We start from the raw sequence: 25,664 nt of genomic DNA, 5'->3' as shown, positions 1-25,664 counted from the left end.
GTAAAATTTCTCAGCGCGTCTTATTTCCATAGAGGACTTTTCAGCAGTGAACCAGTGTGCGATAATTTACTTAAAATGTGTTTGAGGGAATACATGACTGAAGCAACGTATCATCTGACATTATGTGCATGGTTAGATTACTGAACAGGCCTGCTGGGCATAGGCCCAGGGGCCCAACGTGTCAAGGGCCCCTGGTTTTCATATGCAAAATGCCACTCAAATGAACATCTACCAACCAGGAAAAAAGACCACAAAAACACCACAAAGATGCAAAGCAACTGCAAAGACACAAAACTACTACAAAATGGGCAAAACAAACACAAAGAGGCACAAAATGACTGCAAGGAGACACAAAATAACAAACAAAACAAACACAGACATAAAACGAGCTACAAAGGGATGCAAAATAACCAGAAGGGACACAAAATGATGTTGAACAGATACAAAATAGCTACAAGGAGACATAAAATGACCAAAAAGACACAAAGTTACCTCAAAGAGACACATAACAACTACAAAAGACACAAAATAACCTGAGAAAAACACATGTGAAGGAGACACAAATGAACCACAAATGAGGCAAAACAAACACAAAGACACACAAAATAACTACAAAGAGACACACAAAAAACAGGAAAGACACAAAATCATGTCAAAGAGACATAAAATAACCACAAAAAACACACAATCCCCCAGAAAAGACACAAAATGATGTCAAAGAGACACAAAATAACTACAGAGATAAAAAAAAAAAGGAAAGACACAAAATGATGTCAAAGAGACATAAAATAACCACAAAAAGACACAAAAAGATCCTTCTATGTTATCTGATCGTAGAGCCCTAGCATGAAGTCGGACCATGTGGTAAAATCTAGTCATAAGACATCAGTTGTTGCAATTTGGCGTTTTATGGGGGTGAGTAACAGGGACCCCCTTGCAGATTGATTTGGCCATGACTGTAGACTAAGGTACTGTTTGCTGTTTCTTAAATCTGGCCCCTGACACATACATGCCCATTTTATAATGTATAATAACTAAAACTTGTACTGAAACTATTAAAAACTAAATCAAAACAAAAAAAAAAATTAACAATAAAAATTAAACTGAAACAAGCAAACTCATGCTATCAACTGAAACGGAACTGAATTGAAACCAAAATTAAAACCGGCGAGTTTCCGGTGCCGCCGTGACGTCCAGGCTGCCTCTCGCTGACTTGACGCTGCCGAAGCAGAGCTGTGACGTAGCGTACCAACGCTGCGCTGCTCGTGCTGATGCTGCAGTTGCTAGGGCGCGTGGAGCAGACGGCGGAGAGAAGTGAGGTAAACAAGTGGAGGAGAGGAAATGTCTCCCTCCTGTGTCGACTGCAGCAACTGATGGTGAGTCTCTGAGAGCTGTTTTGTGTGACAGGGTTACTAAAATGTATATTTAAGCTGTTTCTGACTTATTTTAACCATGAACCGAGGAATAGGACTGTACGTCACACAGCTGTGGTCCTCTACTGCTGTCCTCTTCTGACGTATGCAAAAACTAATATGGCTACCAAAATAGTACGGTCAGTGTTGCCTTTTACTGATAATACAATTTGAACTCCTACTTTACATAGCCACCTACATTTTAAAGTATGAAAAGGTGTTTTTATTAAAATGCAAACATGAGAACAACAGAAATGAGATAACACACAACTATCACTGAGAGTTTTTTAAAGGAATAGTTAAGCATTTTGGCACTATTCCCCCCATCGTTACAATCAAAATTGTCTTTTTTACAATTAGGTTTATGTACATTTATAAACTAAGGGGATTTTCAGTGTTAATATGGAGTTGGAAAAACAGGTTGCTTGCTGCAGTTTCATGTTTAGCATAAAAGGTATGAAAGTCCAAAGTCATTTAATTAAAACAGTCCCAGTTTTAAACCTCTAGAGGCCTTTTTCATGTCACAGTAGGAGGAACACAGGTGTAAATAATGAAATTAATGATGGCCGAGTTTCACTGAGCTACGTTGCTTTTAGGATCTCAGTATTGTGTGTGCCGGCTCACTGTCACTCTCATTGCAGTGCTTCAATACAACAGAGCCATTGTTAGTGTAATTAGTGACACCTGTGCATATCCTACTATGACAAGTCAGAATGTCTGCAGTAAGAAAGGCCTATTAAAGCAATTATCTTTCTTACTTCTTTGTAAAACTACTACTGATATTTATATAAGTGCCTGAAACCCAAATGAGACATGCCCTGGACAGATGTAACCAACAGTTATTTCATACATTTATTGAGTTTTTTTCTTCCATATTGACTTGAAAATGTTTACAGAAACTGTAGAGCAGATGCATAGCAATGGAATCAAAGGCCATGTCCATTGAATGCAAAACAGAATTCCATAAAAACGATGCAAATATCAATGCAATACACTTACATATGTTTTCTCATACAAATTACAGATTACAAAAACATAAATGAGATCTTTTAATATGCCCTGAAGCAGCGCTGAAAATACAGAATGGGTACAATGACATTTCAGCACGCCTGTACAGCGCTAGGCCCCAACAATTTTAATGCTTGCTGACGTAAAGAAACACAACACGTGCGCACACACACACACACACACACACACACACACACACACACACACACACACTGAAATCAGTCATTCGAACATCAAGGGATGAGACAACAAGAAGCAGAAATAATATCCAGCGTGCTTCAGAGGGGTTTGGTTTCTTTTCTACTAGTATCTGATTTCCAACAGAGTTCAAAGAGCAGAATCTGGGCTGAGTGTTTCAGGTCTTTCAGTCACATACAGACAGCTAAACACAGAGTCCACAGTGAGGTCAGGTGATAGTGGTACAGTGATTGAGTCGGCCACTGTAACAGATCCCTCCGTAGATTTGATTCTGGTGATTGTAGTGTTTAAAGACCCCAGAGTGTGAGCCATTCCTAGTGTAATTGTGCAAGCAGAGGAGTTCCATGAAAACTCACTTTTCCAGTCAGCTGGGATTGATTGTTAGTGTTTGTGTCCCCCTAAAAATAGTTCAGAGAAGGAACAAGAGGAGGATTGTCATCCATTTTCTCCTCTCGAGTCAGGGGGTGATAGAGTATGGTGGATTGTTTACAAAACGATTGTGACAATTCTTAAGTGCAACAGAGATTAACATATCAAAAATAACGACGGGATAAAACAATGACCAAAATAATGGAGGCGATAAAACATTGAAAGCATCTAAAAGCTACATCCTATTGCACAATTAAAAATTATGATACAAAAAAATGGATACAGTCGAAAAAGATAAAATTGGTATTGCATACAAATCAAGGAAATAAAAATTATAGTAGTTTGTTCCGTCTTTTAAGACCGTCAATTCTTTTACAGAGCCTTCTCTCGAATGTTGCGTGATACAGCAGAGTACGAGAAAGAACGCTCAAAGAGTTGATTGTTTTTCATCGCCTTTTTAAGTTTAGAGACCACCTCTTGTTGTGGTCGCAACAGACAGGACTTCTAAACACTGATTTTAGTCGGTTCAAAGTGCACATAGAAAGAAAGAAATCCATTTAAAAGATTGCTATGCTCATGAGGGTGAAACATGTAAAAAAAAAAATAAAAAAAAAACAACAACAAAGGGAGATTAATAAAATGCAGAAACAGAAGCAGATGAAAATGCTGCATAGCTGGATTCCATTTAAAGCAATGCCATCATTAGAAAGACACACAGGAGTGAGACAGGCCTAATTACTGTACACGATCAGACTCGACTGTTTGTTCACAAGACACTCCATAGCTTCCTCTTGCTGATTTAGAGCAGAGAGCTCAACAGACAGAAACCAAACGCACTCTGCTTATTTTTTTCCAGTCTTGTCAGAGGGTCTGAGTTCACACTTGCGTGTCGCTGGGCTCACTCGCCAAGCTCCCTCCCCGCAGGTAGATGGCGAACTGGATTTAGGCCGGTTCTGACTGTGACCTTGACCACGGGAGGAGCCGTTGTTGTTGACCTCCGGCCCCCTGGTGTCTGAGGAGATAACCCATGTGGTGGGTCGCCACTTCTTCAGGGAATAAGGCGTTTTGACGCGCTTCTTGATCTTATCTCCTGTCCCCAAGGCTCCATCTGTCTGTACCAAACCCTCCCCTGGAAAACAGAGAGAACACTGGTAAGTGTTTTGTTCCAAGTTTTTTTTATACCAGTCTACATGAAACATATTCAATACCAGTCTTCTGTAGGGCATGTAAGACTACAAGTCCTTGAAAGGGTCGCTTTAGTATTACCATTTATTAAAACAGCACTCTAGCAATTTAGTTTTACACCCGGGCTACACTGCTCACATGAGCAGCATGGCTCAGTTGCTGCTCAGCTGCCGAACATCTAGAGATTCGTAATCTTGCACATTTTCCATGTGACACACAGTTTTTGGCAAAATCAGACAATGAAAATGGTCTTTTGATATACTGACATCACACCACCTTTCACTACAGGTCCAATGTCTTCATCTGTCACAGACATGAAAAAAAAAGTGACAATATAGTGAAATATTTGCAAGGCTATGTTGTTCAAAATGCAGTGGCTTGCAAAGCTCCATAATTTAGTGGAGTACTGGCTTTTAACTGTAAAAATACGGAAGTCATACCAGCCACTATCAAAGAAGCGTTCAGTGAGGAGAGATTGGGCTGGCAGGCAGCTCTGCAACAGTGCTGCAGCAGCAAGCCTGTCAGTGTGAAAACTGCACCCATGTGAGCCACAGCAGTTCAGAAAGGTAGTCATCATACGCTGCTCATGCAAAGCAGTATGGCCTGGATGTTACACTTCAATTAAGTTGGGAAACATCATTTTGAAAATATTGTCAAAAGTGAAGTAGCAGAGGCCAAGATATCCTGACTTTTATTCCCTAGTCAATCTCCAAAGTCACTGAATTCCACATTTCCTGTAATGCAATCGATAGTTTCATCAGACCCTTCCTGCCTGGTAATGTCTATTTTATTCCAACTGCATGCCCCAGTAAGAAACTTTCTGTCACAAGTCTCCAAGCCTAAACTGAGATAGGCCCAATGATACATCTATGACATCAGGGTTTATTTTCACAGGCTGAGTAGTACTCCACATAACAAGCAGACTGATCTTGATGTCTAAAATTGGCGTAGTGTCTCTTTAAGGCTACATAACTCGTCATAGTTGATCTATTACACAATAGAGCAATAGAGTGCTTAAATTATTAATCAGGTTAGTTTGTTAACAAAAAACTTATGAATCACCCAAATAATTTTAAGGAATTTATCAAATAAAAAATGTCAAACATTGGTAGTTTCTCCAGTGCGAAGATTTGCATCTTATATCATTTTAAACAAAAGGATAACTGTATTTTTGTTGTTACTGTCAACAAATCCCATGTGCACATTCAAACCATCAGTGAATGCATCCACCACATTTATGTGTATTAAAGCCTGATATATCTAATTCTTATTAGCTCCACTGTTACCCACAAACTATAAAACACATCAATGAGCCATACTGTTGCACTGGACATGAAAATGACTCTTGTGTGAGGTGTTGGTGTATGAAATCACCTAATGAGGCCAGGTCCTGTGTTGTGAAGGACAGGTCCAAGGAGTTTGGTCTCTCAGGCCTGCGGGCTCGAGGCTGCCTGAGCAGGGCCTCCCCTCTCATGGTGACCGGAGCTTCGCCCTGGGGGGCAGCCATGCCAGACCCCGAACCCGAGCTTTCTCCTGGGGGCCCCGTGGTTTCCCTGCTTCCTCCCTCCCCACTCCCCTCCTCCTCTCCTCCATCACTCTCTCCTCCACTCTCCCCGTCCCCCTGGCCATGGCCGGTGTTGCTGTTGTTGTTGTTCGTGTTGGGTCGGGCTGAGCGGAGAGCTGCGACGCTCGAGGACGTTTCTCTTGGATCGGGCTGCTCTTGCTCGCGGCTCAGAAGTGGCTCATGTTCATCGGGGCTGGCTGTGATGACGCCGAGGCTCAGACGGCTGTCGTCTGACCTCAGGGCTCCAGACCCATTCTGAGTTATGCTGGATCCTCCGAAACCTGTCGCTCCACCTGCAGCCATAGACGAGATCCCAGCACTGGCGTGACCATTGACAGCGCCATTAACGCTACCATTAACATGCGTGTCTCGTAGAGCAGGTGTGTTGTTTGTGCCTGTGCCCCGATGGGGCTCTACAGCTGTGTTTGTGCCTGTTACTGCACCAATGTTCATCTTTGTTCCCTCCACCTGTCGCAAGTTGGACTTCCCCGAGCGTCCAAACTTGAACCTGAGTGAAGACGACGACTCCTTCTTGGTGGGCTTGGTGCGCAGAGGCAGACTTGATGGCCTCTTGGGCAGGTTCTGCTGCTTGGGCAGGGGGAAGATGGTGGTGGGCATGGAGCCAGTGGGGTCCGATGTGCCTGCAGCCTCACTGGCCATCTTGATGAGGGGGTAAAGGAGGCTGGAGCTGCCGGGGCTCAGTGGATCTGGAGAGCAGAACTGCTTCTGCGAGTGCTCCATGAGGTTCTCGTCTGAGCTCTCCTTCAGGTTCTTGTCTACTTCTTTCGGGTCAAGCTTGGTGGTTTCCAGGTCTTCCTGGGTCAGATGGAGGCATACGGGGACTGTGGCAGTCCCTGCAGGTCCCTCAGAGTCAGAGATAATAGTGGTGGTTGTAGTGGAGGCTGAGGGGCTGCCTCTCAGGCCCATACTGGTGCTGCTGCCCTCTGGGCTTGGTAGGCGGGCGTTGGCTTGCTGCTGGCGCTCCTGGTTGATTGAATTTCGGTTTCTCTCTCCGGTCCCAGGCCCAGCTCGACCACTTACAGAGCCAGTGGTCTCAGCCTGTGTATTCTTGGCAACGCCCTCGTGCTCTTCAATGTAAGTGGAGGGGTGGTCAGTGTACGGGCCAGACTTTGGCGTCATACGATTTCTGGCAGAAAACATAGACAGTGCAGAAAATGTTAAAGTCAAGATTTGAAACAAGTACCGCCATGACAGAGGTAGGTCTGTGTTCACGCCTACCTCTCATTGTGCAGTGTGGTGGACATGGGGTTGAGTGTCGGGCTGACGGACTTGGAGCGGTCCCATATGAGGAGCAGTTCTGCCAGTCGTTCCTCAGCACACTGTGCTGTGAGTCGGGCCTCTGCATCCTGGTCCCAACAGTCCTCCATTGTCTCTTTCAAAGAGCGAACCGCCTGGAGGAGACACAGTTTTCATATTTAAAATTTGAGCAATATAAACATTGATTGCTATAGAAACATTTCCTGGATTTTTCCACCCGTATTTTACACTAAAGGAAGTGTAAGAAGGGATCTCTTCACAGCAAGTACAGACTGGAGTAACAATTACAGTGACCAACAACTGTTTTATGTCTACATGTGCATGACAATGTTGTTGTAAGACAGATGAGGGAAAGAAAGATGCAACAAAAGGTCCCTGGGGGGACTCGATGTTTCTGTTAATTGGTCAAGCTCTTAACCCCTGAGCCACCGGCATGCCCACACGACCAGAGCATTTTCAAGCCTATCTGAACACATTGCTCACATGCCCATACAGTTTGTAGACTGAAAGAGTTATTGGTCGCTGTGATTGTTTCCCTCTCCATAGCGGTTGCAAAGAGTTCCCTTTGTAGGGCAATTTCAATTTAAGTGTTTGGGGACAAACTCTCAGCCCTTATCCTATGTTAAAATGCATTCCTAAGTCTTGAGAAATGTGTGATAGTCAAATCAAGTGGGCATCTTCATAAGTTAGTCATTTTTGTGCCATTTTCCTCCTTGTGTCACTCCACTCCTCTGCAGTTCAGTAAGTAAACACAGTTGAGGGCACACATGGGAAATTTTAAACTGAAAAGACCTACTTTGGAGGATACCCACTTTATTTGTCTAACTCAGACTGATGAAGCCTCATATTAGCTTCAGCTGAACGCTGCAAGTCGTTCGTACGCAAAACAAAGACTGTGGGTTTTGTCTTTGCAGCCAGTATGAACAGGAGTAATTATTATAGCCAACAAAAACAATTTCAATGCACAGAAGAGAATTATTTGTCCTTAAAGCTCAACAGAAACTGTGTCTTAGTGCCCTATTTAAACCATCTTTGTGCATGTTCTAAAGGATGTGGCATAAGTCCAACTTCACTTTTGTCGGTTAAACGGCGCAAAATCTGGATGCAGAGTAAGGTGCAAGGGGTAAAAGGGTTGTACTTAGTCCCTCAAATAATGATGAGTGTGTTTTAGGTGTAACATGAATTCAACCAATCAGAGTGTCATCTCCTGGCACGCTATTTACATGGTAAATTTTGCTCTCAGTGCCTTAATGTGCATAGTGTCTCTCTTAATGGGGAGACTGGTGCAGAGCAGCAGCAGACAGAAGCTCTGCAGCTTTGCTCTGTTCACACTTTAAAGAACGCACGTTGTGAACCCTCCTATGTAGGTGTATCTTACTATATGAATAATACACCCTTAAAATGGCATGAAAATACTCAGTCATGACTTAAGACCATGGTTTTGTTGGTGCCTCAAAATAGCAATCTGCCAACAACATAATACTATTTTCCAGCTTCATGAGATTCTGGTTGGACTATGGTTGCACATACAGAAGACTCCATAAATCTCCAGAGGGGATTAAGTGTACTAGATACTATAATGTCTATGTGCAATAATTATTAAATTGTCCATTTTACTTTCCATGCCCTGCAAGGACAAAAATGACCATATCTTTCCCAAAGATGTGGTGTCCCAGTGGCCTAGAGATTGAGATACATGCCATGTAACCACTGTGTGCCCAATTTGAATCTGGCCAGTGACGTTTATAGCATATTGTGCCTCTCTTTTGCCCCCAATATTTCCTGTACTGTATGTACCAAAGACAATCATCTCAAGATAAAGTTGTAATGACACGTTTCACACTTTGCTGACGGTGTATTATAATTTGTCTGGCACTGCTGTCACACACACATATGAACATACCAAACTGTTCTCTTTCCAGGCCTCGGGGAATTTGGGCCGTTGCTTCTCCCTGGATACCAGGACCTGCATGTCCTCAAACGTCGGGTGGTTCCCTGCCTCCGCCTGGAAAGCCATCTGGTACTCTGGCACAGACTCTCCTAGAGGTAGGGCAGGAAGAGGAAGGATGTGTTTTAGATATTTTTCATGAAGCAGAAATATTCATTAAACTCATGAATGCGCTATCTGCGTTCTATGTCTGCTTCCCACTATGATGAATGTGTATTTAATGGCTTTTTGCTCTTTGTTGCATGGGAGGGGCTCGTTCTTTTGTTGTTTGTTATAATAATGGGAGTACAATTTAAACAGCACTACAACCATTTGTATCTTTGTGTCTAAAGACAGCCTTCACACAGTGCCTTTGTCTGTCTGTCTGTCTGTCTGTCTGTCTGTCTGTCTTACCAGGGAAAAGGTCAGTGCATCTCATGAAGGTCTCCCAGTAGATCAGCCCCAGGGCGTACATATCCACCTGCTTCAGTGCTGACTCACAGTCCCTCAGGTTCACCGCACCCTCCAGAACCTCTGGAGCCATATAGCGGATTGTCCCCACCTGGCAAACAAAGCAGGAATAAAAGAAGAAGGAAAAAAGATGTGTACGGGATTTAGGAGAGGTGAGTCATGAGAAAAGGTATGTAATGAAAGACAAAGAGACAGGAAGAAAGCAAAGAAAAAGATAAGGAATGATGTCAGATTTTATACTGTATTCTCCCGATCATCTCATATTGCACTGACCTCATATATAGATTCTAAAAGCTCCTGACTATTCACCTCACTTATGGCTGCATTTTCCTCCTCCCCATGACGCGCCGGCCTGTTTCCTGTCAGCTTCATGGACAGGCCAAAATCGATGATGACACACGTGCCGTCAGCCTTGACAAGAACATTCCGGCTGTTCAGGTCCCTGTGGGACACCGCCGGCTTGTACAAGTCTTGATGGATGAAAGGAGAGAGGGACAAAAAAAATGACAAAGAGAGAATCAGGAGAAGACACAAGACAAAAGGATTGGGCTGATTTATCTTTCATTGAAAATGTAAGCCTGTACAACACTCCCAAAATGTTTGCTTCAAAGATACAATATTCTCCTGCTGTGTTTGTGGTATTTGCAAATGAATGTTAACATCCAGAAAATCCTTTCATATAGCTTTCTTTTACCCTCATTACTCATTGTTCACCAAAGCAAGCTCCACTGTCAACAGACAGCTAAACCCTCTAATCTAATCTACAACAATGGGATTAAGACCATAACACAGAGTAGCCTCTGCCTGCAGTGTGTTACTGTCCAGCAGAGGGTGCAGTGAGGCAGAGGGCGGCTGGAAGTTGTGGCAGCCACCAGTTATCTGCTGCCTTCTATTGATGTGCAGGAGGAGTGGGGGAGGATGACGACTGTACCAAAGCCTGAGAGATTCTGCTGTTAGCAGCTACACACAAACACCAGCCCTCTCTTTCTCTCCTGTCACTTCTCCGCTCTGACGATCACTTTGGACTTGCAGGGCGAGAGAACGAAAGGAGATAGACACCCCCGCTTGTATTTGTCACATGCTTGCACAAACAGAATAACTTCTATTCTTTTACTTCACACACTACTTCAAGTGCACTTTCTTCGCCCCTCGCCTCAAAGACTGTTTGATGTGTATCTGCACTGATGAAGAGAGAGGAGGAGGGCTAAGTGCAACCGCTGAGGCTGAGGTTTGGTGACAGGGAAAAAAGAGTCAAGGCTTAGTTCAGTTGTCACTTCTGCCTCCCAAGACTGATTTCATTGAGCCACGGGGATACTCACATGTCATCTGAATCCCTATCTTTCATCCGCCTTCCTTCCCCCTAGTTTGTCCCTCTCTCCATTTTTTACACTCTCCTAGGCTAGCTCGAGGCCAGTCTATAAATACCCTTGGCTGGGCGTGCACGCAGTGTGTATGTGTGTGTTTGTCAAAATGCAGGGATGCAAAGCGCTCCAAGCCAAACAGACCCACGTGGAGCTGCAGTGTGCATGTCATAAGACGGCTCAAGCGCCAGGCAGTGAGACAGTCTACAGACTAAAGCCTTTCTAAACAAGCTAAACTAACAGGGAAACACACACAAAGGCTTTCCCTTTTTCCACCACAATTCTTTGTATGTGTTTCAGTAACAGATGGAAGGAACAGCCTTGGAACTTCAGTCTGAATAAACTGTGAGCAGTTATGTAATTAAATGAGTGTGTTTGTGTGTGTGTGTGTCCTCCAGCTCACCTCCTTTGAAGAGCTCAGTGTGCAGGTACGCCAGGCCGCGGGTGACAGAGTGAGCGAGCCGGCAGCTGCTGACCCAATCATTGGTCTGGACGCCCAGGTAGCGGCTCAGAGAGCCCTGAGGAGTGCATGGGCACAGAGGACAGGGAAGGATAGAGGGTGCAGAGAGTGAGGGGGAAAAAAACGAGGATAAAAACAGACAGAAACAGAGATGGATGAGGAAGGTAAACAAGGGAGATTAGACGGACGAACACGGGAGAGACGGAGAGAGAATACAGAGAAAATCAACCACCAGCATCAAAGATCTAACTGATATAAAGACACACAAATGTGCAGGAATAACAAAATCTTAAAAAAAAAAAAAAAAAAAAAAAGGAAGAAGGGAAAAAATGGCTGACTTGGTGTTTTTCACTTCAGTCAACAAACAGCAAGTAATGTGTATGTATGTGTGTGTGTGTGTGTGTGTGTGTGTGTGTGTGTCCACCCACCCATCTGCGTAGGGACAGGTGGGCCAGTGGCCTCCCAATTTTGTGTGTGCGCCACCCATTTCAAAAATGGATGAGTTAATAAAATGTGTGAATAAAATAAATATCAGCTCAGAGGGTAACTGTAGGGCTGTAGGGGACACAATCAGCAGCTGGCAACAACAGGTCTGAAAAAACTGACAGTGATCAAGCTAGCTAACTTGTGTAAAGGCTAAACAGTCCAGTAACTCCGTGAGGCAAAACAGGGCTCAGAGTTTCAGTTTTTCAAGAGATGTGTCACAAGAAAAATTAGTAATCTCAAGCTGCCTAAATCTTAGAGGTGAGCCCAATCTCCAAACGGACAACATTAACAATTACAGTGACGACATAGCCTCATCCAAAAAAGACGACAATCCTACAAACCTGTTTGCATGGCAAAAAAACCTGATATTCCACTAATATTCCTGTTGACATGCAGCCGTGTATATTCCGATTAATGCACCCTAGCATAGTTTATCATGTCAAAAAATGGAAAAGAAGAACGGTTGATGCCGCTTTAGCTATTTTGCGTCTTAATAGGATGTTTTCAAAGTTTTTCATCAGTGGCGGACTTGTTAGACTGTGCAAACACATCTTCCCTCTACATATAATATGTAAGTCTTTCATAATGTTTAAAAGTAGATGTCTTTCTCCTTCTGACCAGAAATGTGAGCTTTTCTTTTGGACATTCATCTCTACCCAGCCATGCAAACAGTTGGCTGGCCAGTTGATGTACAGCATATCCATGGCAACCATAAGCTGACGATAAACACGCAAGAGGCCGTGTGTTGCAAACTGCTGTATACATTTACACCGAATGCTCCTAAAACCCAATCTCTGCCCGCATATCCCAAGGCTTAATCGGAAAATGGTGCATTCGCCAAAAAGCCTACTTCAGAATATCCAAACGGAATATAACGTTTACATGACCCATATCAAAATCAGAATACTGTCATATTTGGAATACAGTGAAATATTAGTGTGCATATAAACATAGTAAGTGATCCTACATGACAGAAAGTGCCTATCCCACCCCCTCACAGCACGCTGAGCCCACATCACCTGCTTCCCAAGCCCCTAGTGGCTCTGAGGCATATCCACCCCAGGTGATTGATCGCCCAATAAGTGACCTCTCTGCTGTAAATGAGCCCGTCTGTCAGCCTATGCTTAAGTCACTCCTGACACAATCAGTGATTGAGATTAGATTGATAAGGCAATGGTTGATTCTTATATTTAGTGTGCAGTAGGTGAATAGCCTTTGGCTAGCTGTCACTTGTTGAATAATAAACTGTGCATTAGTCAACATTGCTGCCTAGGGCTTAGTATCTGCAGTTCTGGTTTTACGGTTTTTAAATGTATTATGCATATGTCTGTTTTCTGACTTAGTACAATATGAAAATTTTTTAGTAATATTTTGTGAGAATTTGACAGTCTTCTGCATTTGCACTCAAACCAGGCTCAACTGGTATGAATAATGAACATATAAAGAAAACCTGTTGGGTTACTTTATATATGATTTAAAAACAGAGGACCTGCGTCTTCCAGGCTTATTTCAGTCTTATGAATTTAGAAGAGTACTCTACCAAATTAACATTGCACTTGTGTAACACTGTCAGACTCACAATGGACAATAAATAAAGGATCAAAATCAATGCTGCAGAACCAGAGATATGTTTTTCTCCCTCTCCAAACATTCTTATTCCTGACCAAACTTCTTTTTGTAATTGTTTTACCATTCAATTATGGCTGACTCAACTATCACAATATTTCTGGCCATGCTACTGTGTTCAACCCCATCTGACACATATTCAATTAATTTTTACAATAAATTGCGTAGCATCACCATCAATAAAGAGGGTAAAGACATCTTCTGAAAAGATTATATTCACATTTATAATTTAGAACATAAAAAAAGCCTTGTGCTTTGACCTCCCTGTGGAGGGGGCAGAGTTTCACAATGAAGTTGACTTACAAAACATTTTATCACCACTCAATAAAAGCCTTGCAGTTTCCTCAAGTTATTAGATTTTTGCAGAGGGAAAGCAACATGCAATTCTGGTTTGTGTAAAGATGATAATGTCTTCTCAAAGACTCTATGAAAATGTTAACCAGAAATTATGCTGGATGTTATTAAACTGCTTCCTTAATTATCTCCATCAGCCTTGATAATCCATTACTGGTCTAGCCCTGATACACAAACACACATGTGCACTTACATTTCATCTATTCTCTCAAAATCAATCACGAGGCAATTCGCACATCCGCTACTAAATAAAATTACATTACATCTGTTCATTTTAAATAAATTATATTATCATTTACTTGAATGCATTATGTGTCTCGGTCTCCTGTCCTGGCTTGCACCACGTTTCTATGACAACATGTACTGGCGTAATGGTTACGATGCAAAAAAGGCTTCTTTCACCGGCTGGGTGGGGGTTCACTCACTTGTAATTATGATGCTGAAGGCTTTGACAGCAAACAGATTCAGTTTTAAGGTACATCTGCATTAATATAGAGTTCCCAGAGGCAGCCTGCAGCAGTCAGTGTCCAAGTTTTCTTTTGCTACGCCAGCTGCATGTTCATTATTTGTCTGCAGCAGAAGCTGACGTGGATTAAATGTTTTTTTTTTTGTTTTTTTTTTAAATTTATAATGACTACCCTGTCCATCTCAGAATCCACATCCACCTTTCCCCCTTGGGAAAAAGGGGGAAAGGTGATAGTACATAGTGTGTAGTGATAGACCAGGGCAATCTCCTTCACAACCCCTGACAATTCACCCTTCTTTATGAGCAGACACACACTAAATAATTCACATTAACTCCAAATGCATCATTTTCAGTGCTGAAAACATCAGACAGTTTCTGGATAAGTACACTAACAACATTAATGGAGATTAATTTTATGTCAATCAATCGGTTTCTCAAATGTGAAGATTTGCTGCAACTATAGCAACTTAAATATCTTTGGGTTTTGGACCACTGGTCTCTTTGGACTCTGGAAGGCATTTTCCACTATTATCTGACATTTTCTAGACCAGTGGTTGTCAACCAGGGGTCTGGGGTCAACCAGAGGTCCTTGAGGGAGTTCCTGGGGGTCCCCAGAAAAATGGGGAATATGTTAGTTTCACCATTTAAAACACCATAGAAGTGAGTGCAATGTTTTTTGCTGGCCTTAATTAATTCAATTTTTGATTTTATTTACTTTATTAATCCCCCTGAGGGGAAATTCAATTTTTTCCACTCTTTTGTCATTAACACACAGGTCCGAAAGACACAGACATGCCCAAACAGGACCTATACATGCACAAAGTGGAAAGATGTTAGAGTAAGGGGGCTGCCTTGGTCAGGCGCCCCAAGCGGTACTGAGGCAAACCTCTCAGTGAGCGACTGGATTGTCACGTTTCTCGATGTAATTTACTTGGAGTTGTCACTGCTTGCGCAACTGTTCAGGACCCCAGTATTGGTTTTTGGGTGTCAGCAGCTGAAATAAATTTTGGGAGCAGATCTGGCCATCTTACCTGGTCATGTTAGGGTTTGCAATCATTAGTCCTGGGGTGCCTTTGGGTGGGGGTGGAGGTCAGGTTTTATCCTCCTGTCATTGCATTCTAATTATTTCAGTTGTCTCATGTTATATTGGTTTTAAGTGTATACTGTCTTTTTCTAAAATTTTGAACAATAAACACTTGATAAAAAAAGAAAAAAAAGAAGTGAGCCTAATATGAGTCACAAGACTGACTATTCTGATCATAGGTTTCACTTCCTCAGCGCTTATGTCTCAAAATGTAATTGACAACTATAGAAGTCTGCTGTGATTTATATTAAACATCTTTTCAGACGAAGGTCCCTGAAGCAAAATCTTACCATTTCAGGGTGTGTGACCTAATGTGTAACAATCTAGAGGCCCGTGACAATTAATTTTAAAAATAATAAACAAATTGATCACCATAAAAACTATTTTATTAGAGCTGCAACTGTTTGTTGGCCATGCCGCCATTTTCTTCCTTGAACCCTTCTCTCCTTCCCACTGCAGTACTTGAGAATGACTGACAGTGAAAGTTGCGTCATGTAACAACGCCTGTAACACGTGCGCATCGTACAGACAGACTGCATGGAACAAGGAGCATCAGCCACAGTAAATTCCTCAGATTTTTTCGTTCAAATGTGCAAATTTTGCCTGTCTTCATGTTGAACACACACACACACACACACACACACACACACACACTCTATAAACAACACATCCTACTCCCCACCACTACTCACATGTGGGTAGTAGTCCATGACCAGCAGGTACTCTGTGCGTCCCTCAGGGCCTGTCCGCTCGTCTGCGGCAACAAACCGGGCGATGTTGTCATGCTCCAGCAGCGGTAGCCGGTAGATGGAGCATTCATTGAGGAAGTTCTGGCGGTTGGCTGCAGTGAACACCTTCACAGCCACGGGCCGCTCATCCAAAGAGCCACAGTAAACAGTACCATATCTACCACGGCCAATCAGCTGAAAGAGGTAATGGTGGTGGGATGGAAAAAAAAATATTTATAGACTCTTTTGTAAATCTAGACCTTTAACTCTCACTTGTCAAACAAGAAACATGAAATCAGTGGGAATGAAATGATAATTTTGTTTGTGCAGCTTTGAAATGTCACAGAAACACTGACAAGCCAGGATATAGAAAGAATGCTTGACAAATACAGAAAACAAATAGAAACACATGAGGAGAGGTAGACAAATAAAGACAACCAGGCAGGCAGAGGGGAGATAGGAAATAAACTGAATTACAGACAAACAGCAGGGTTAAGCAGTTAAAATAGCCTCAAGTCACTTCCAAATCATTCAATTAGTGCCCTGAATTGGCCAGAGCACAGTGTGCCATTAAGGTCCAAACACTCTGCTTTTACAGTCATCTGCATGGGAGTAAGAAATGAATTAAGGAGTGACTCTATTTCTGTGTGTTGCCACCTCCACGGCTGCTAAAAACATTTATCTCTGCCTATAAAATACACTGTGAAAGCATTGGCCTCTGTTTTGTCTTTGAGTGAGACTGCACGACCCCCCCCCGCAATGAGTTTGATGTGAAAGAACGTGTGCCTGCATTTGATAAGGCACAAGGACAGCATTCCGAATTCAACTCCTGCCTGTAAAGATATTGCTCTCTCGCTTTGGTCTGAAATGCACTGAATAGATGTCAAAAGGGAAAAAAAAAAACAAAACATCACGGCATTTCTGTAGTTGGATCATGACATTCAGCACCAATTGGCTGGCTGTGTTTCTTTCTTGACAGAAAGCATCATCTTTTGAGACAGCTAACATTTCACATAGAAGACATCACACCTCTGCATTTGCATTTTTAGCTAATTTACTAGAAATCATGTATAGTTAATATTACTGTGGGCCTTTTCTACAAGCATGCCGTAGAGTTTTTGATTTCTATCACTGTTTTCTGCCTTCCAGTCAGCCCCTAGCACTGATTTCACCTTTTTTTAGTATGATAACCAACTTGCAGAGACTTGAACTGTCTTGGGAGAACTCAGTGCTTGGTTTTGGTTTTGTCAGTAATGTTATCACTGTATGGTAACGCAGCTGAAAGCATGCTGGCATGCTAGGCTGGTGCACTGTAGAAAATAAAATGCACAAAAACACCAGCATGATCCTGTAAAATATGCATGGAGTTTTCTGGTGCTTGTAAAGATGACAGTTTTTTGTTTTTCTTTCAAACTGGCTCTTATTCTCATAAATACTTTGCTGATTTGCAACCAGCTTTGTATCATAACAATGTGTGTAGTATGTGAAACAAACTATGTTAAATTCCGTTCCATCTTGCCAACACCCTGATCTCCCCGCTCCTTTCCCAACGGGATCGTTTTTTGGTCCAATGCCATGCAGTGCATTCTGGTAGTTGTAGGTTTTCTCACTTTTGAGCAAAAGCGAACACCAAAGCATTTTTTCCTCTGTTTTCTCTGGTCATGTCGAACCAATTTCAAAAGTAATAACCACTGTGTAATTTCATTGCATCACATATCATATGAGATGGATCTAAGTTTCCTGAATCTTCAATATGGAAGTGGTAAGTGCAGAGTTATTGTAACTCATAGTCAGAATAGACATAATTACTAAAATAAGATCAAGGTTGAAAAACCCTGGAATTTTCTTTTCAGTATTCATCTGACAATCAGCTTTTGAAAAGCACCAAAATAGCCTTGTGTTGCTTTGAAAATGTGTCTTTCAATTGGAGAAATTGTTATCAAAAACAAGACAGATTGGCTGCAATGTTTTTTTAGAAAAGTTCAATTGTACTTTAAAAGTTACAGCTGCCATCATGCTGTGTCCTGTGGCTGGATTTTATTTAAATCGGTGGCTGCATTCATTTCCCCTGCACGCCTTTTAATCCCTTTACCCTGCTTATATTGTCATTGTGACTGAATATCATCCCGACTCCATTGACTTCCTATCACAATATAAGCTCTCCCCCTTCCATATCAGGTTCTCGGGATCCTGTGTCATTGCAAGCAAAATCCTATTTTTGTGCGCCCTGACCTGTCACTTAATGCGTTCTGCTGTGATCAGATGATAAAGGTCACATTGACACGACAAATGTAACCATAAACCTTGATGTATTTTGGGTGTATTTTTGCCTCTGTGCCTTTGGTTTCTCCTTTCTTTTCCCAACTCATGTTTCCCTCCCTCCTGTACACATAGACACACACTGTGTGTAGAGATGCTGAGAGCACTACATGTCTGACCCAATGATACAAGCTCTCATCTCTGAAAAACAGGCAAGTAGAAATCTGCAGGATTTGGGGTATAAAGGTTGCAGTGAGCCATGCTGTTGAGGGGGATTTACTTTTTCAACTAAAACTATACGCCCATGGGGAACTGTAGCAGTAATGTTACTAAATCTTGATTAGTCAAATTACCGTTAAACTATTTACAATCACAGCTGTACTGGCCCCTATTGGCTCATATGGTTATTAAGAGTTGTGTTTCACAGTGCTATGCTGGCACTCTATGCTGGTACTACAATGGTTGGCTCTTTCCTGGGGCAGGAAACAAATTGATACAATTGATGAACAGATGACTGTTTAGTACAAAACTAAAAATATGGCATGCTGCAGCCAGTAGACACAAAGACAGAGGTAGACAGGTGAACAGAGAACACACTGTACGCACTAACCTCCAGCAGTTTGAGATTATCTAAGTCCAGAGAGCTCTCTGAGCCAGCAGCCTCCATCATATTCAGGTTGTGAAGGCCTTGCTTACCATCTCCTGTTAAAACACACACACACGCACACAGAGGAGTTCGGTAAATTTAAAAACATGCAGATGCATTTAAACAAGAGATCAGCTCTGATTCCATTTGCTAAATTAATTGAAATTCTACCGAAAACGTTTAAATGGCCTTGAATAATGAATGTTCCCTGCTCTTCCTCGCAGCATGGCGCCATGGCAACTCACCGTGCATCATGCGATAACCAAAGAAGGCTGCTACTGCAACGACGGCCAGCACGGAGACTGTTGCCAGGGCGATAATTATTGTCTCTTCGTGGCGCAGTGTGCGAGGGTCTACAAGGGGACACATCAAAAACAAAAGTACAAATCAAACTGTGACCTTTCTGTGGGAAGAGCAAACAACTGAAACCATGTGCTGGCCTTTGATTTGTGAGCAAGAAGTCAGAGGAAGGCCATGTACAACAGTGGATATCCATACACTGAGTTACCAGTTTATTAGGTACACTTTTACAATCAATGCTGTCCAGTTCAACAGATCTGCAGCTTTGTACTGGGTGTTGATTGAAATATTCTTACAGATAATGAGCCTTTGGATCAAGACACTAAGACTAAAAACCATGTATTAATATGCTTCAATCTGACATAGAGATAAAACACAGGGATATGTATTTTTATAATGGTCAAAAAGAGTTTTTGACCACTACTAGCACTATAAAGCAATGTTTCTATAAGTGGGTTCCTGTTGTCTTTGTATGCAAACATGCATATAAGGACGCACATGTATGCACATAGGCATCTGGATGATGCGTTGAACGTTGTTCTGCTGATCAAAAGTTGGTGGCAGTAAAAGAAAGGCCTTGGTATCGTTTTAAAAAATTCAGATACCAGTAACAATAACAGTACCGTTAAAGTGATACTGATACCAACAGAGTATTTCATTTAATATCCTAATGTGAGCGGAGTGCTGTATAGTTTAGCCAATTTTTTAACGTTTTGGTGGCATCTCAGCACGTTGAACTGCCAACTCTGTTAATATGCCATGCTTGACTTCACCACACCACAGACTGAATGGGTTGTAACTGCTGCGGGAGTGCGAGCTTCGTGCCAGGGACAGTTTTGTGGGTCCACTCAACTGCACGCACATTGACAGGGCTATCTGTTAGCATCACATGGCTAAGGAGTTTAACGACAGAATCGAGCCTTCACAGTGTTGGTGTGATTTTGCTGGGACCATTTAATGACTGTTGGACGTTAGCCGCAGGTGTTGTATTAGCTAGGGCTAACAAGGCGGATGTTGAACCGACCGTTCCTTGAGGACAGCAGCACTAGAGACAGCAGCAACAGTGAGATTGCTGATACAGCAGAGAGTCGGGATAGTCTGGGATCAAATTACTGGCGTAAAAAGGACTGTATGCAGGTATCGTTCGACAACAGATATTTTGTTACTACTTAGAAGTGAGTTATTTCAGTCAGTACCCTAAAAGGTATTGAGCACCAAGGCCCAGCCCTTGTAACAGTTGACGTACTGCTACGTAAGAGGCATAACAGTGCACCAAACAAAGGCAGGGAAGAAAACACATCCAGTCATAAGCATAGATGTAAATTCTTCTTCTTTTTTTATTTTTAAATATATCAGCTGTCAAAAACATGTTTGACTTTAGGGATGCACAAATATTGTTTTAGTGAATAAAACTAAAAGGTAAGCAGAACTTTTGTTTACAAGAAAACGCCACAAAGGCACCTTTAATTTTCACTGTGAGCCACACCATAAGCCTCTTGGCTTTTTAGCTCTGTCTGCACATATTGTAGGTTGTACTAGAGTTGTCAAAAATATCAATTTATAAATATATGAATTCTGAATATTTGAAATGATTTCAATACTAATTTTCTGCAGTATTGATAAACAAGTACCGCTTTCTCACCCTCTTTAATTTTTTACCATTTACTCCAGTCATTCTGCTGTTCTCTGCTCCTAACCAAGAAAAGAAAAATCTTTTTTTTCATGTTATATCCTTATCATAGTTATCATTTAAAGAAAATTAAAAATGTATGCCCTCAGTGTCAATTTTCCCCGCCATATCGAAAATGGTTTCAAATATTGATATTTTTCAAGGTACTGTTTTAAAGAGAGATATTCCAGTATCGTGACAGCACTATTTGTTACTGTACAATTCTTTCCTTGGGTTTCAACCTATTAGAATTTTGCTGTGGCTTTTAATATTTTCTTCCTCTATTTTGTACCGTGAAATGGACAAGAGGTCAAAATCAGAGTTGGACAATACTGACAGGTGATTCCAACACCAAGTCACTGTTGCTGTTCAGGTAAAAACTCCAGCAGGGCAATAACTGCAGGGCACTTTTTGCCCATGACTGCAACATTTTGAACAGACTAGTAAGTGGGCATGACATATGTTATATTATTTTTGGTTTCTTTCCCAGCACAGGCCAACATACACAAACATTTAAATGCCTTGGGTGTGCAAGTGTGTGTGTTTGTGAACAGTCAGGCATGCTGCGAAGCGCTTTGAGGAAAAGACAGAAAACATCAATTAAGCCCAAACAACCATGAAGCATAATCAACAGACGGGAGAGCAGCACAGGACGAGAGAATCAGAGGATGTGTGGGAAGTGAATGGAGAGAGTGAGAGAAAACAGAGAGAACACTAGAGAGCTGGTCAGATGAATTTGGTTACAGTGGCAGGTAGAAGCAGTTAGCTGAGGTTGCTGCAGTTTCAGCTGTCAGGTATATGTGATTAATGAAACTGCATCTGCTGTAAGTGCTACTCTGGAGACAAACATTCTCACACTTAAATATACCAACATTTGCCCTGCTCTTACGCACCACTAGTGTACACTGCAGAAAATGTATAACAATCCAGAGCAGCTGCCCAGAAACACACAGAATCACGCTCTCTCATGCATCCGTTATATTTGTCAACACACTGGTGCTGCCGTGAGACACAGGCTTTATCAATAATTGATGACCTCGAGAGCCTCAGGGCAGCTTTGACTGACATACTAGCATGAGCATGCATACACACAAGCTCTGGCACACACACACAGGAGTTGACACAGCTCCCCTCAAATGCCAAGGTCAGTGAGTTCATCGTCAACAAGAAAGGTTGCTCAGGAAGCCATCTGACAAACACAGACACACACACTAGCACACCCAAAAATGTGTCTTCATTATGTTAACAAAGCATTTTCATTTTATGCAGCTTTATGTCTCTACTCCGCTAAATTGTAGCTAATAGCTAATTTGCATATTTGGATTATAAATACAAAATAGAATCAACGAGTAAATTATGTCGAATTTTAATAGTGTGCACCAGAGGGGCCAAGTCAGTGTTTTGCAAGTCCCAAGTAGGTCCCAAGCCAAAACTGACAAGTCCCAAGTCCTAAACATTAAGTTTAGAATCCTCAACAAGTCAAAATGTCCTCTTTACTAGATGTAATGCCATTTTAACAACAGAAAAATAATATCTTAAATTTATAAATATCATACATGCTTTTAAAATTTGTTTGTTAAAAGTTGTTGCGTGTCCGTCTGTAACTTTTGAGCAGCATGTTTTGCATACTCCAATCATTTTGCTTCCATCTAGTTTTTGTGCGCAAACAAAATTATTTTCGATATATATATTTTTAAAATGATCATTTTCTTTAACTAAACAAAGTGGATCTGGGAAATGACATGTCAACTTGGAAGGAATTAGGGGATGTGCATGATTTAGTCAACTTGATCAAATGTTGCTACCCTTGCTAGTCGGAACCAGAAATATTAATTGGTCAAACTTATTATTAAAAATATTATTTTATACAATTGCATTCACCCAGTGAAAATGCTGTTGTAATAATCAGGCATGTTTCCTGAAGAATTATCCCAGGAATTTCCCAAAAAATAGTTTCCAAAAAATGTTATTTGTTTACTTCTACTTGATTATGTGATTTGTTGTCATGTTTTGTAGGATAATGTACAATGTTGATAATGCACAGTCCAAAGTGCCACACATTTCAGCGGCCTTTATTTAAAATAGAATTTGGTAATTAAAAAAATCTGATTGACGTTTTAAAAATGTTCATTTACGCAGTATAAGATATCGGCAAAAATACAATATCGTACATCCCTAGGATATTTTGATGTAGATCCTTTTTTTCTTGGGTAAAATTTTGAGTGCAGGACTTTTACTCCTACACTGAGGCAGTGCTACCTTTACCTAAGTAAAAGATCTGAGGACGTGTCCCACCACCTCACCCTGAATGTCGTCATCCGTGGTTCTTGGCTGAAGATCACTCAAACAGCCGACTGACTCAAACCATTTCCTACTAATACTGACATAAATCTGCCCCGACATGCAAGTAATTAACCAAGCAAAAACAGAAACAGGATTCAAAGTTGCAATACAAGCCAGAGTTAGACATCTCAGATCAATCAAATGTCCTTCTAACACCAAATGGTTATTTTCCCCCCAATTTTTTCGTCATCTGTAAACTCAGTGGAACAGTCACTGGCACGCCCGCAGACAGACAGATAGAGCAGACGCCTTGTAATCCGTGGAATGCAGAGAGACGACATGGATGGTAGAGAGTGTGTGTTTGTGTTTATGTGTGGGCAGGAGAGATGATGAAGTGCCGCCGTCACCCCCCTCCCTCCTCCTGCCACACACATTGCTTTCATTCATAGCTAAACCTTGAAAGGAAGGAAAAATTAACAATACATTTGTTAACTTGGTTTGACACCTTACGAAGAGCTCAAAGACAACTTATTAAAAAAAAGGCACTGACAGAAACGGAATTTGGTACCAAATACTTTCATGGCTCTTCGACGGATATAATCTATAGCGCCTCTGAGTGAGAACACTGAGAATGCTCACAGCTTATCTGTCCGTGAACACAAACCAATTCATCTCTGTGATAAATAGCTGTCAAGGCTCATAATGGATGGCAATCAGGAGGCTCAGTTTTAAAACTGAATGATGAAGCAGAGGAGGAGGAGGACGAGAGCAAACGGAGCTACAAGTAGGTGTAGATACTTTAGCTCTGATGATATCAAACATCCTTTCATTCTTTTCTGTTAATAGCTTTGTGTTTCAGGGCTGTGTGGGCCTGCATTTGTTTTCTCCCACTTTTTTCCATTGTTAGTCATTTTCTTTCATTCATTCCCCCCGCCTAGTGCACCCAATTGTGTAAGAGATGATTGCAAGCAACCGTGGCAGAAGTTAGAGTCTCTAAAAAAACAGGGTCCCGGGTCAATGTATCTGTATGAAAAGAAGGACAAAGTAACATCATCTAAACTGAATTCAGGAAGTATAAATCCAAAACAGATTTCCTATCAAAGAAATACTCTAATACTCTTCTTACAGTTAATCCTTGCAGTAGAACTGCTAAACACCGGTCATATAAAAGGAAGATGCGTCACGACTAGAAAGGAGTCTGTTGGCGAGAAATTTAGTGAAACTCGCTACAAAACAAGTCAGCAATGGATGTCATCTGTTGTATCCCTGCATGTACAGAGCACAGCAGTAATTAATTGTGGTGTCCTTACAGATGGGTTGTGCCGTGGTGGGACTGGGTGGTGGGAAGTCCTCTGTGAAGTTGACGTTGCACATGTCGCTGCCGCAGCAGCAGAAGTGATATGTCCCATTCTGGATCTGTGGAGGGAAGTTGGTCACTACACAGCGTTCGTCACGGCAACCCTGGTGGTCGCTCAGGTGAGTCCAGCAACCTGACAGAGAGAGGTGACAGACAGTAATGAAGACTTGTCATAAAAATAATAATTCACGCAGAATACTGATAAAATGTTTGTCAGTGATTCTGATTGTGCTATTTTCAATCACATAATTTCATAATTCACTTAATATTCAAATTTTGGTGTCACAGAAAACTAGTTAAATTTCTACCAGCAATTTAATAGTGTTTTCTACAACAGATTTCACAATTTGACCCGCTTAGAAAAGTGCGCCTAGGCCCATTTGACCCCCAGACAACAGCTCCAACAATGGACTAAGTACATCACAGGTAAAATTCAAGTGTCTATTATCTCGGGCATTTGTGCCATTTTTACAAGTACATAGTGTCTCTCAAGTTGCACCTTGTTTGACCAGTCGCACTTCGCCTGGAGGGCTTTTCTCCCACAAGCCAAAGCAGTAGCTGCCCTTGGCGCATCGAATGGTGGTGTTCTCTGGGGAGACCCGGCCTTCGCCCCCTGCGACTCGCTCCACCTCCCACTGCTGCTGCTGGTCCGTGAAGGCACACTCCCTCTCCTCGCCCTGCGCTGCTGTGAAGATACAGAGGAGTTGGTAAGTCGAGGGCAAGTCTGAGCTGCATAGCTGGATGACAAGAGTCAAGCACGTACAATTCTAAGATGGAGGCAGTTTGTGAGTTTGTGTTGATAATCAGGTGTGGTGAGGAGAGAGAGACAGCTCAACAGCTTCATTAATTTATGCCATTTCATCACATCTCTGTATTGATTACTTTCTCATTCCACTGACGCACACCTTTACTATGCACATTTATGATGAAAACTGTCTGATGTAGATGAAAGTCACTCACATCAACCATTTTCTATTACAGCAAATGCACAAACAGACATATTTTCACATTATATATTTATAAAAGCACACACATATATACACCGTCAGTTCTTGTCTACAAAACACAGAGTCAGATTGATACTTGGACTGCGTCTATCTATTACAGGAAGAACCCACAGCTGAAAAATAGCTGTCTGGCTTGTGAGAGGCAGCAGTATTTGCAGGCACAGAT

General features: G+C 41.9%; 1 protein-coding gene and 1 long non-coding RNA gene across 2 annotated transcripts in view; one reads left to right on the top strand and one right to left on the bottom strand.

Annotated features, from left to right (window-relative positions):
* The first annotated feature begins 1,309 nt into the window (after nucleotides 1-1,309).
* On the top strand, nucleotides 1,310-9,908 carry LOC125884722 (uncharacterized). Its single transcript, XR_007448756.1, has 4 exons — nucleotides 1,310-1,376; nucleotides 8,937-9,060; nucleotides 9,359-9,564; nucleotides 9,779-9,908. It is a non-coding gene; the product is annotated as an uncharacterized LOC125884722 (long non-coding RNA).
* LOC125884706 (bone morphogenetic protein receptor type-2-like) overlaps nucleotides 3,143-25,664 on the bottom strand; it is a 35,453-nt gene continuing 12,931 nt past the window's right edge. The window contains 13 exon segments of the mRNA XM_049569823.1: nucleotides 3,143-3,922; nucleotides 3,925-4,116; nucleotides 5,547-6,883; nucleotides 6,976-7,148; nucleotides 8,918-9,054; nucleotides 9,356-9,503; nucleotides 9,722-9,882; nucleotides 11,177-11,291; nucleotides 15,942-16,172; nucleotides 18,847-18,938; nucleotides 19,128-19,235; nucleotides 24,445-24,624; nucleotides 24,991-25,176. Of these exon segments, the coding sequence (XP_049425780.1) occupies nucleotides 3,864-3,922; nucleotides 3,925-4,116; nucleotides 5,547-6,883; nucleotides 6,976-7,148; nucleotides 8,918-9,054; nucleotides 9,356-9,503; nucleotides 9,722-9,882; nucleotides 11,177-11,291; nucleotides 15,942-16,172; nucleotides 18,847-18,938; nucleotides 19,128-19,235; nucleotides 24,445-24,624; nucleotides 24,991-25,176 (3,119 nt within the window). The 3' untranslated portion in view covers nucleotides 3,143-3,863.

Source organism: Epinephelus fuscoguttatus, linkage group LG24 (assembly GCF_011397635.1).
Source record: "Epinephelus fuscoguttatus linkage group LG24, E.fuscoguttatus.final_Chr_v1".
In the NCBI taxonomy this organism is placed as follows: domain Eukaryota; kingdom Metazoa; phylum Chordata; class Actinopteri; order Perciformes; family Serranidae; genus Epinephelus; species Epinephelus fuscoguttatus.
This window is presented reverse-complemented; position numbering and strand designations above follow the sequence as displayed.